Source organism: Manacus candei, unplaced genomic scaffold (genome assembly GCF_025592945.1).
Source record: "Manacus candei isolate 608988 ecotype Guabito, Panama unplaced genomic scaffold, ASM2559294v1 h1tg000152l, whole genome shotgun sequence".
NCBI lineage: Eukaryota > Metazoa > Chordata > Aves > Passeriformes > Pipridae > Manacus > Manacus candei.
In genome coordinates this window covers 1,374,946-1,388,151 of record NW_026138200.1, presented here as the reverse complement: position 1 = coordinate 1,388,151, position 13,206 = coordinate 1,374,946, and the positions used below count along the sequence as shown (strand labels likewise).

Sequence of the window (13,206 nt, the reverse complement as noted above, 5' to 3'; positions counted from 1 at the left end):
AAAGGCAGTGAGAGAGAGAAAGCTCAAAGGAAGAAAATGCTTTTGAAAAATGAAACTCTGAAATCCCACTCACTACCTATGATCTCATGTTAAGTAACTATTAGCTAATTAACTACTTACAGATCTGTACTGGCAGCAGTAGGGTGACTGATGCGCTGACATATTTGTGAGTCAGGCCTTACCTCTCATGACATGGATTCACTCCCAGAGACTTTAAGTAGGTTATTTGTGCCTGATATTATATGAGTAGTAGCATGCACAGATGCTGCTGCCTACAAATGCATCCTGGGTTACATATCACCATTCCTTGAGTGATTTAAAACTCATGTAGATGCAGCACTTAAGGACCTGGTTTAGTGGTGGATTTAGCAGTGCCAGATTAATGGTCGGACTCAATGATTGTGAAGATTTTTTACAACCTATAAGATTCTATGATTCTACATATTTTTGTATTTTTTAAAGCAACCATACCAGATTTTCATCACATAGACCCATGCTATTTGTATGGGTTGTACTGAAGCCTGGGCTCACACTGACCACTAGAGAATTGCTCTCTAGTACTGCTTCCCATCAGCAACACCTGCACTTGCATATTATTACTGCTCTGAGAAAAACTCTGCAATCAGTTCAAAATTTACTTTCTCAGTTATAGCCCTGAGAAATGTAGTCACTGATTTGGAAGTTATAGGGGCTGTTTGTGTTTTGGTAGGAGCAGACTTACAAAGTTTCTTTATTGGTACATATTCTTCAGAAAAACACAGAAGCAAATAGGTTCTTGTGTGGTAGTGACATCCAAAGTAACCTGTTTGTTTTCCTTGTCATGTTTATTACGAGTAACAGAACACACTACATCATTGGATTTGAAAAGCTCTTACTTCCTGCCAGCAAGTTAATAACAGTTTACTGAAGGATAATCCGAAAAATACAAAACTTAATTGTTTGTAGCTGTAAGGCCCCAGTTATTGACTTCAGGGTTAGATCTACTCACGGGGTGTTAAAAATCCTATCCAATGTATCAAAGTGGTAAAAATCTTTGGAACTGCACAGAGGTCATCTGCAGTGAAGATGTGGTTCTTCTGAATATTAGATCAAATACTACCAGGTAGGCTGATAAGAATAAATTGTGATTCTTAACAGTGCCTATCTTATTTTATTGATCACTGATTTCTGAAAAAATAAGCCCTTCACTGTTTTATGTGTTTTTTCATGAACAGCAACTTTAAATGAACCAGAGCAGTTTTTCAGTTTTACTAAGTTTTAATATGTGCGTTTCATATTCTTCCATAATCCAGGTGACTCATAATAGGTTAAAACGTGACTAAAACATTACCAAAAGATTTTGTCAAACTCAAAGGAAAGGAAATTTTCTTTGGAGACTGTTCTCACACTGAAGTCACAAAGAGGGGAAAACAGTTGGAACAGGCCTAAGCCTATGAATTGGGTGATCTCCTCCTCTTCAGAAAATTTGGCTGATTTAAGTGTTAAGAAAAACTACCAGGATAGGGACTTTGCAAAGACACATTACTACTTCTTCCTTTTCCTTTTCCTTCCTTTATATTGTAAAAACTAGTATACTTCTTTTCAAAGTACACTTACTGTCAACACAGTAGTAGAAGTAGTTTCATCTGTTCGATTGACTTGTATTTCAAAAGACATTGCCAGCTTAGCGTCATGTGCTGACTTGACAACATCCCATTCCACTAGCAGCTGCTGGAGAGCCAAATCCTTGGAAACGTTAAAGTAAGTTACTGGAAACACATCAGATTCTAGGAGCACAAAAAGGACACAAAATTATTGCTGTTTAGCTAAATTACAAAGCAGATCTGAAACAACAGTGGTTAGAGATATGATAGGGTCCACACTAGATGGTTCTGAAGGAAAAAACCAAAACTGATCAAGACCCATGCTGCTGATAAAAAAAGCAAAGATAATCTTTCATCTTAAAGAACCAGCAGGCTAAAATGAGGTTTCTAAATCTCAGTAGCCCTCCCTACCATGACATTTGGTATGCTATTAAATTTCTTTATGCCCTCAATTTACTAGCTATTTTATGGGAATACAAATCCAACCTTTCATATTTTTATGAAGAGGAACAACATAATGTATTAATAGGGATTAAATTCCAAGAAATCCCAATCCCAACAAGCCTACTTCTCATTAGGGCAGAAACTTTGGGCTCAGGTTTGATCTCTGATAAAATACAGATTAAATTAGTTAATGTAAAACAAGTATTTGAAGAGGATAGATCAAGAGATTCCCTCCAGTAGCTAGCTCAGATGACATTCTGGTATTAAGCACATTCCTACTTGTTCTACACAGAACTTAGGCACCTTAGTTGGAGCTGTGGATCCTTCTACTGGAATTAAACACCTAGTTTTAATGGCACCTCCATCCTTCTGTGGGTCTGGAGTTAATTCTCATAATAAAATAAAGTTTAAAAGTCAGACTAAAGTCTCTTTTGTTGCTGGGAAAGAAAAGGCCCTGCAAGAACATTATTCTGCTGAAAACTACAGATAACTTCATAAGTGGTTCCTCTTTTCAGACATTTGCTTTGTCACCCCTCCCAAAAAACCCCTAACTCTTGGAAGAGATGAAATATAGTACTCGCTGATTTGTAACTTCTTTCCTTCCTGAAAAACAAACAAACACAAACGCCCTAAACTTGATGTGGTTGTTAATGAAGCCAGGGAGCTGGAACGGCCAAGTAACTAGGCTTTTTCTTTTGCCACAATTGCTTTCCAAGGTGCTTCTCTTTGTTACAAATGACAGGGGTAGAATGTTTATGCTGACTGGGACACAGAAAAGAAGTCACAGAATTAGCTGCATCTTTTAATGAAACAGAACTCATTCTGTGCATTCCTGCCACAGCACAGTCCTCAGGGACACAACGGATTGAGAGACCTCAGCAGATCCTTCTCACAAAGCTGCCACCTCCACTCATCAGCCAGATGTGCTTCACCAACTGAATTACCTGAGCCTTTCATAGAGTATCACTAGCAGGAAACATGCGCGTTCAGAAGATTTAGATTGAGAATCTGCATTTTGATAGATGCTTCTGGCAGACATCAGGTATCCAAACCATTCTGCAACTTATCCTGTGGCGTCTGCTCCACACTAACTTCTGTGCAGCATTTTCCCTACATATGGATTTTTACATTAGCTGTAGGGAATGAAAGGCTCAAGAGAAGCTGCAGTTCTAACAATCTGTGATCACTCAAAGGAAGCAAATAAAACTTTATAAACTTTATATATTTGTTAATTATGAGAATACAGACACTGACACAGCTGAGTTGCTTATACAAGTCCAGTCTATAATTGAAGAATAAATGGAGGAAATAATGTATTTTACTGTTAGTTCTAAGATACTAAAAACTGCTGGAAGAAAGGAAGAAACAAATACACCTAAAAGAAATGCCAGCCAGCTGGCAGAAAACACTTCCTTTTTCAGGGTGCAGCATTAAAACAAACCCCAGCATATCTTCTGAATTTCTCTATCCTTCTTCTGCTCTTTCTTCAGCCAATTCTAATTGCAAGTGTCACTACTATGCCTATTGCACTGATGATGAACCTTCCTCTGTTCTTTACATCTGTCTCGTTTTGTCCAAACTAAAATATTATTGCTTTTTTCACGATGGAGAATATTTTCCCCTGCCACATTTAGTTAACTTGATAAAAACCACAAAGGTCTCATTAGTTTCTGTTTTTTTAATCCATCTGTACAAGTGTCCCTCCACTATCTCTTTTCAGTTAGGTGACATATTACTTCAAACCTCACACAATTTTGTTTTCCATTTACTCTGGCATAACACAGTCTAGATCACCAGTTAGAGCTTATACACAGTACCAACAAAGAGAAGAAACAATATAGTTAAGGTTATATCCAAGATCCCGATGGCCATTGAGTTACAATGTGGATATTAAAGAATTTTTAAACATAATTTTAAGATGTAGAAACATCTGTAGCATTCAGTTATAATATTCTCCTCCTAGCAAACTGAAACTATCAAGACCTCTTTAAGACTTGTTTTAACTTGAAAGCTAACTCAAGACTATGTGAATAGCTTAATGATTAACAACAGAGATGAATTTTATGCCTAAACAATTGCACGTGAAAACGAGTGACCAAGTTATGATAATGCAGCAACTGTTTGGACTTGCCCGCATTACAAAGTTTTGCCACTCTAGGAGCACGGGTAACAGAGCCTCAAAACTGGGGAACTGGCACCTTGCATGAGTGGTGTGTGAACCCACAAATTTCAAGGCTGAAGAGAGGCAAAATGTCTGAAACTCCCTTCAGTATTATAACAAATACATTTACACAAAAAACCCACCATCTCTCTTCCTTCTTCGCCAACTTAATTAAGGCAATAAAACTTCCATAATGCAGACTAGAACCTGGTAAGGTCTGCCTTCTTAATGGTGGTCACAGAAAAGTCAGTGAAAATTTTTCATCTCTTTTTTTTTTCTTCTAATGGAGTCATTAAAAAAAGTAAAAAAATAGAAAGAGGGGAAGCAAATAAATAAATACACTTTGACTTCATATCTTTGCGAGTCATCTGTTCAACAGGCAATTTTGCATAATGGGGTCACAAAAAGTAATAATACAAGTTGCTTTGCCACCTTACAAAAGAAAATCACTTGATTAAGTGTGTAACATGTTGCTTAATCACAGACTTAGAAGTAAGCAAGTCCAAAGCTTCAACTGCTGTAGATTGGTTCCAAATAAAAAAATTGAACGTTCAGACACTTACCTTGCTGTGAGTATGTAGCATAGCAAGTCTGTAGGGGGAGCAGTACTGCCAGAAGCATGAAGTGATTCATCCTTTGTCCACCTTTTCCTGCACAAGACTTATCAGCAAAGAAGACATTTTTAATTATTTGTCTTTTTAGGAGAAATGCGTGCCAAACAATAGACTAGATAATATTACTGTATTTAAAAATGAAAAAATAAAAACCTAATCACATGAACTCCAGTTTAAGATAAATTCAGGAAAAACGGACAAAGAAAGATAGGGAATAAAAAAAACACTCGGTTTTGGGACCTGGTTAGAGCATAGAGAGAACACTACAATCAAAAATTTCAATTGAGTCCAAACTAATAAATCACTAAACTAATAAATTAAACTTTTCTATCCACTTATTTCAAAGAAATATTGAAACAAAAGTTTCTCCTGATATATTTTGGCTTTCCTCCTGCACAAGTAACAAGATATCCATCCTAACAAGCTAAAAGAAGGTATTAAGGAGGACACTATATGGAGGGCTTTAGCTAAACTGGAGTTGAAATACACATATCAAAGCCTTAGCACATTCCATTCCCAGAAGGACTATCATCTCAAGCAACACAGAGCTCTATCTAGCATTCCTTTTGTAGCTTTTACACTCATATTTTGACAGTATGAAAGAAACTGTGTCTGACGTGCACAGCCCAGGTCTGAAGGACTGATTGTATGTCAGATCTCAGAAGACATGAATCACCTGCAAATTTCCCCATGCAGAAAAGAGAGGAAAATATTCAGCACCAGTACGGTTAAAGCTCTCAGGCACAGAGGGTACTGGAGTACAAACAACAGGAACAGGACAATGGATATAGCTATCTTTAGCTTAGAACTTCTATGTTTTACATTTCTGGAGCTGCGTAGAACACCAATAAAGTGAGTCTTCTATCACTGCTTTCATAACAGAAGTTGAAAACACTTAGCAGGAGATAACCAGAATGACCTGTCTCCATAAAATTGAGCCAAGGACAGAACATTTACTGATTTCAGATGGGCCAGGAATTCTCTACATAATTTTTTCCTAGCAGAAAACCTCCAATTTAATACTTCAGAGCTACAGACTGTTTAATAAGTTTAATTACATTCAGCGGTTTTGAGAAACTCTGAATTTCTCCAAAGGATCAGAAGAGAAGATTCTATTTTTTTTCAGTATGTTTTTAAAGGTCACATGAACACTGTAGAGAAGTCCTGCACGCAGCACTGCAACCCAGGGCTCAATATGTTGAGCTGCAGCATGCCCCACATTCTCCTTGTGAGTTCAAATGCTTCACATGGAGGGCCCTGTACTTAACATGGAAGCGTTGCCTTGCCCAATGTATAGGCTTCTGCAGTCTTTCTTGCCATTATACTAATATCCTCAAAAGTGTTTAAATAACGTTAAAATCAACATGTATGAAGAATCCAAACATTTCTTAGAAGCTAGGCCTAACTCACATGCAACTAACAGACCATTCCAAGAACTGATTTAGGGAAATCTGATTTTTTTTCTAGATTTCTAAATTTAAACTCTTTTGTCACCTGATCAACTTTTTATCTTAAAGGGAAAATAATTTGTTATGGTTTTTCTGGAATAAACAAGATAGAATGGTTCTTTCTTACAGAGTGTGAGTGACACAAAAAGTAGATTATGTCAAAACTTCTGGTAGCTGTTCAGTAGATTGCTATTCTTTTGAATTGTTTGAAATTAATATTGAGACACAAAGCCAAATCTTAAACACTTTTTTCTTTTTTTTTTTTCTTCTCTTTTCTTCAGAAAAAAAGGTGAAAATACAACTGCCTTGAACTCAAGGGAGTCGACTTCTGCTCTAAGACTATTTAACACAAGGGTGGTCAGCTGGGTTCAGCAGCATATCTCCTGAGTTAATTACATCAGCATGATGAAAACCTGGCCTCACAGGACTCCTAATTTTGTAAACGTCTTTGGGGTTGGACAGACAAAATTTGCCCTATTTATTATGCATCATTTAAATTCAACAGCAAATACAGTGGGAAGGTATTGTGGAAGTAATGACATATTAGACTATTTGTTTAAATTACTTCCTATTTAGAAAACAAATCTAAACTCTTTTACACTCTTAAGAGGCATTCTCTACTGTTGTCATGAAACAAATGCCTAATGTAACTATCTTGCTCCAGTAATTTCCACTGTCAGTTCACTAAGGACTCCACCTAGATCGCTTTTATTGATGCAAATACCTTATGCTACCAAAAGGCAGTGTAATATAATAAATGATTACCAAAATATAAACATATTTTGGATTATGAAAATGATTTTCACTATTCAGTATGTTATTATTCTAGTTTAAAACTGCATAATAAATGAATTGTGGTAATACATGCAATTGTAGGTAACAAACCAGTTGTCATGAGGAAAGTCCTAAAATCCACTAACAAAAAGTAAATTTAAATAAATGAAACATTAGTTAAAAAAAAGAAATATGGTCCTTAATATATGAGTAATATTTTGCATTACATCATCTTTATGCAGAAACATCTGCCTGAGACTAACAAATTAATCACACGTCGTATTTACTACCAACTAATGTCAAGCACTTATTTAGTATTATAAATAATTAAGTACTTTTATAAAATAATAATTTAAAAATCTGCATCTTGGTTACAGCTTTATAAAATACATTATCAATTTCATCAAAACAACAACAACAACATGATGATAATAAATTAACAACATCCTTGCCAAAAGTGAAAATAATTGAACAACAAAGGGAACGAAAACAAGTAGCCAGGGAAGGTTTTTAGGTGTCTAAGCAATTCACCACCCTGAAAGAGGCCAATCTGAAGAGATATGAATATCACACCATTATGCCACTGTTAATCTGAGAATTAATTACTGGCGACTCTTTCCTTTTAAGCCTAAGAGAAGATATGTTTTGTCACTATACTCCAATCTGGAACATCTGCGTACTTTGGTCCACGAATTGCAGATAAGAACAAGAAACTCTTTGTCAGTAATTTTGAATATTGTCTCGAAACACATAATTTTAATACTTTTTTCCCTTTCTAGCTACTTTCGTCATTGACATAATTTTGCAAACGCATTTTTCAGCCTATCGCAGAATCACAGAGCAGTTTGCCTAATTGCATGTTCAAGAACTCCAGGGATGGAGATTCCACAACTTCCCTAGGTAAATTGTTCCAGTGCTTAACCACTCTCCCTGTGAGGGTTTTTTCCTCCTTGTATTCAAACATGTATTTTGTCCTTATATTCATTTAAAGAGAATATCTTTTTATATTCTCTTTATATTCCTATTTCTCCTTATATTTTCCTTTGTGCAAGTTACACCCATTTCCTTTGCCCTTTGTCTGTACACCTCTGCAAAAAGCTTAGCTCTGTCTTTTCAGCTTTCTTTGTACAGTGAGCCCAAAACTGTACACAGTAATTTACATATTGCCTCATTTGTGCCAAATAGAAGGAGATAATCACTGAGCTCCAATTCTCTGCCATCAACAGCAACACTAATTACAGCTCTATTTTCTGTGTTGAACCTGGTTATTGAGACACACTGCAAAATGATCTATAAAATGGGGGATAACACTAAGTTGCAATCTGAAGTCAGTTGGGCACAAAATAATCTGTCTGACCTACAGAAGTTAGCTGACCAATAAATCTTGCATTTTACCCTATATTCATTCCCCTTTAAAAAATTAAAATCGGGGGCGGGGGGGATAAAGCAGATCAGTCTGTAACCTAAATCACTGATAGATTTTTTTAAAATCATGACTGTATAGTCTATTGGTAATTCTTTCTGTTGGAAAAATGTTACCTGGGGTGTGACAAAACACATACAGATGGATTGAGGTCTCCCTAGCCTAACTTGAAATTAATCAGGACTGGTAGATACTTCAACAAAACAGAACCATTTTGGGGACCTGACGGAAATTGCAATAATATTCAGAAGAAACAGGAATTGTTCAGAGACCTGACAATTAAAGAAGAATCATTCAAGAAGTAAAGACAGCATAGGAGCAAATTACCTTTGAGTAAATGAAATCTGCTTAAGTAGATAGTTTGTGAATATTTTAAATAAATTATCTCCAGGTAAACTATTTCTCATTCAGAGCAAAATTCTGGCTTAGATGATCCCTGTAGTCCTGTCCAGGCCAATGCCAGGGATGAGAGGAAAAAGAAATTCTCATTATTCATCTGCAAAACACACCTAAGATAAACATTTCGTCAGACCCCTCCTCAAAGTCTTTGAAGCACCAAAATTCAGCTGAAACCTCTTACCAGATCAGGCTCGCAGTGTCCAGCAGTCATTGGTTGGGAGCTGGAGCCATACAGTGCAAATATTGTTGCAGCACCTGGAATACCTGTGTAAGAAAAGGAAGCCCCTGCTATGAACATATTATGAACATCATAGTTAACTGCAGAGTTAATCTGTTTTGTAGCAATCTTCCTAAAGGCACATATTTCAAATCATATTTCATATAACTTTCCTTTCTCAGTGTCCTTTTCTTTGCTTATTTAAAACAGCTGCCCTAACGTGGCCATAACAACACAAGCCATATCCTTAAATGAACCACAAGCTGGGAAAAGAAATGTTTCCAGGTGCTAGGATTCAAAAAACTGAATCTATTTTAAGTACTAGAGTATTAGATAGGGATACCGAGTCATAACCACCATGAATCAAATAAATTTTTCTAAACCAAACATGGAAGAGGACTGTCAACAAGGCAACTACAGAAATAATACTACTTTGGATTTATATAAATCCATAGTTCATCCTGTGTTCTAATTTCATCTACTTCATAGACAGACTGAGGATAGGAATCACAATCCAAGTTCCTACTGCACAAGATTGATAACATTTAGTGATACTTTAGTGCCAAAACCCAATAAGCTCTTTCCATAGCCTCTAAACTCCCTAGAAAGTAAGACAGCCCACAAGCAGATTAACTTATCCTCCTGATGTGTTTATTTTCCTCTTAAATAAACAGATAACTAGGTAAGTGTCAAAAGGACCAGAAGGCCCCAATGATTTGTAAAAGACCCTACAAAGTAGTGTGCCTCCACTCTCCTGATTCCTGCCATTCCCAGTATATCCTTTGCAAAATCAACAGTGCAGAGCTGACATCCAGCTCAGGCAGCTTTACTTGAAACAGTGAGCAATGTCTAACCACCAGGAACTTAGGGAGTGTCGGTAAAGCAGTGTCTGCTGAAACATCCTACAACTAAATAGATCCCTCTTTAAAATAAACATCATACTGTTTACAGAAAATCTGATTTTCAGTTATGGGGGAAAAAAAAAGGAACAGCTGAGATACCACATTCTAAAGTACATGAATCCTTCCTTTAGTCCTTGTACTTGCGTTCTTCTTCTTTTAAAGATGTTTTCAGTTACACTTGGTGCACAAAATACATCTATGTGTAAAACAGTGAAAGCTCTTGATAAGCCTTTGAAATCTAATGGGTGAGGAACAAGTTTAAAAAGCTGCACTTGGAAGAAAGTAGTTTCTATAATTAAGGTCTGATATGCATGTAATAATTTGACCACTTAGAGGAGGCTTTATTTCCTGTGTTTTGGTAAGTAGAAAGCTCTTTAAGTTCTTTAATGCATTCTGTTGATTTTCTAAAAAGCTTTGCCAAAATAAGAAAATATGTACTTCATGGTCCCCAAAAGACTAGAATCTGAAAAAAAAGCAGTAAAAAAAAAAGCAGGGGGGGGGGGGGGGAAATGGGGTCTAAAAACATAAAGCAATTAAAAAACTGTGTAAAACGAGTTCTGCTCTATCAGAAAAAGAATGTTAATAATTGTAGAGAAGGAATCACATAACAACAGGAAAACTTGTTTTACCATGTTTTTCAGGCATCATCGACTCTTAACTTGGTTAGGTTTACTGCCCTGGAGTAGGGACTGGAAGAGGCAGGCAATATTCAGATAGAAAGAGAAATAAAAACGTTATGCAAAAAAAAAAAAAAAAGTCAACCTAAAAAATCAGGAACCAGACTAGAAGTTATGATGTTTTCTCACTTACTCCAATGATTTTGAAATTAAACTATGGATTTAATCAGCTTAAAAGAAAGTAAGAGCAAGAATTTTTCTCTGTATGATGCCAGATTCAAAGATCCTGAAGTCTTCTTGAATCAGCAGGAACAGGAGATGCTAACACCAAACCTAATCAGCGCGTTTCAGAACAAGCGCCGGGGTGGAATGGTGGGTGTTCCTCAGCGGGGCAGGCTGAGCGGCGCTCGCCGAGGGTGGACGGGACCTCCGAGGGAGGGGAGGGGAGCTTTGTTGAGGGAATGAAGGACAAGGGGACACCAGCATCACTTACCTGCAGCCGAGAGCAGCCACCTCGGGACTGGGGCAGACGGGACCCCCAGCGCCGGGACGCGCCGGCCGCTCGGGCAGCGCAGGGAAGCGGCTCGGCCGCCCCTCCCCGGGCAGGGCGGTGTCTCCTCCCACCTCGCCGAGCCGGCTGAGCCGAGTTTCGGGAATTTCCCCCCCGCTCCGGGAAGCGCGGCGTGTTCCCTTGGCTGGCTTCCCGAGGACAGGATGCGGGCTGCCCTCCGTCCCCTCCTCCAGGCGCCCGCGGCGTCCCCGGGGCGTGGAGGGGCTGCAGGGTCCGGGCGGGGACCCGGGGGGGAAGCCGAGCAGGGACAGGCAGGGGACAGGCAGGGGTAGCCTGAGATGACCAGGGAGGGCAGAGAATGTACATTTTCCCGGCCCCTCCAGTCCCCAGCGGACAGAAAGCGCAGGCAGGAATGATGTCTCAAAGGCTGCTTTATCTCTTATGTCATGGCCCGGGGTACCTGTGTCTCCCTGGTCTGGCTCCGGGAGGCAGGAGCCGTCACTTTGGTCACGAAGGCAGAGGGGGTGAGGAGATGGCCTGGTGCTCGCAGCAAGGCTCAGGGTCGTAACCGTTCTGGTGCAGCGCCTCATTCCCTCATGCAGCTGACCCACGGAATCTCTCTCAGAAAATACGTTGAGTAAGATTAAAGTCTTCAGTCCCAATATCACATAAAGCACGAAGGGAGACCAGGAGTTGACTGTATCTGTTGCCCTGCCCTTCAACTGAGGGTCCCCAGCTGACTGGCCTCAGTCAGGGAGGTACAGCGTGACACAAGCTGCCTGGCTACATCAGAAGATGTATAGCCACGAGAAAGTTTTGCTTAAAGATGTTGCTTATCCTTGTCAGTGTGTCCATGGTGAAGGTTTCTCCAGTTTGTAGCACTGAGGTCTTCTGTCTCTTACTTTTTTTTTCTTAAGCTACATTTGTAGGTTAAACACAGTGTACCTATTAGGATACTGCTTTCCTTACTTTCTTTTGGATTACCTCATATTCTTGAAGCTTGGTTGCTTTTGGTCAGGAGGATGAGGTCTGCAAAGTTCAGCCTTATAGGCTATATTACTTATTATAACTCTCAATATATAGTTTGCCAATTTTTTTGTAATAGAATAGTGTTGCTCACTTATACTTCTCTTGTGAACCACTTCAGCACCTTGATCCCTCTTTTCTGCATTGCTGTCTAGCCAATTGTTCCCTACCTCATTTTATTGCAGTGATTTCTCATACTTCCCTCTATCAAGTGACACCCTGTTTCTTAGTCAGGTATTCCATTTTCTTATTATGCTTTTGCTTTCTAGTCAAGCAAATTATTCCTAGTCAAGGAATAGTTCTGTTCTTCAGAGCCTTATTCTGGAGAATTGTGTCCATTGCTTCAAGAGTTCCTGTGCATGTTGTGTGAATCATGGAAACTGAACTTTCATAGAGGGTCACTAGTTACTCCTTTTTTATTGCCTGCGTGCTGGTCCTCTAGAGGCACCACAACAGGACATTTACTGTTGTGTCAGGACTCAGAGTAGTATGCACTTGAAAGGTCACCTTACTGCTTAGTTTTACTGAAAATGCAAATCACAGATATCTAAAATTGGATGCCAAAATTTTTGTGTTTCTTTTTTCTCTTATGTTTGTTAACAATTCTCTGCAATATGCTAGTAAGTTCTTTCCTCTAATATTTCTAGACAGTATAATTGGAAAAGCTTCCTGAAAATTTACCTGTTGTATGTTTGAAAGTGGGATTTGCAATGATATGCAATACATAAAACATGGGGTAGAAAATTTTTGCACATACTATTTTAAAGATAATGTATTTGTTGATTTTTCTGATTTGAGCATTCTTTTTTCTTCTTTTAATAGAAATACCTGTTAAAATCCATTTATATATTTAATATTTTCTGAGTGATTCTAACTCTGCTGTGGTTCTCTCTTGCCTCTCTGTTTGGGTAGCAGCAATAGACTCTGATGCTGCTTTCACACTGATCCAGATGATCCATAAGATCCAGAATGAACAATGTGTTAGCATATTCTTTGAATGCTTACTTATGAACATATGAATTCACTGCTATTTAGAAATACTGTTCGAGGTACTAATTAGTACCCAGAACCCCTAACAAGTTATTGA

At 38.3% G+C, this 13,206-nt stretch overlaps 1 protein-coding gene across 3 annotated transcripts in view; it reads right to left on the bottom strand.

Moving 5' to 3' along the window:
- LOC127463209 (oncostatin-M-specific receptor subunit beta-like) overlaps positions 1-11,255 on the bottom strand; it is a 29,000-nt gene extending 17,745 nt beyond the window's left edge. Inside the window, exons 1-6 of one of the 3 annotated variants that reach the window (XM_051772349.1) lie at positions 11,076-11,122; positions 9,028-9,110; positions 8,775-8,891; positions 5,420-5,478; positions 4,752-4,848; positions 1,597-1,766 (exon numbers count right to left, since the gene is read on the bottom strand). In XM_051772349.1, the coding sequence (XP_051628309.1) occupies positions 1,597-1,766; positions 4,752-4,821 (240 nt within the window). In that variant the 5' untranslated portion in view covers positions 4,822-4,848; positions 5,420-5,478; positions 8,775-8,891; positions 9,028-9,110; positions 11,076-11,122. Of the gene's footprint in view, positions 1-1,596; positions 1,767-4,751; positions 4,849-5,419; positions 5,479-8,774; positions 8,892-9,027; positions 9,111-11,075 lie in introns of all 3 variants that reach the window. The other 2 variants (XM_051772350.1, XM_051772347.1) reach the window with 2 other exon arrangements.
- Between the last annotated feature and the right edge of the window lie 1,951 nt (positions 11,256-13,206).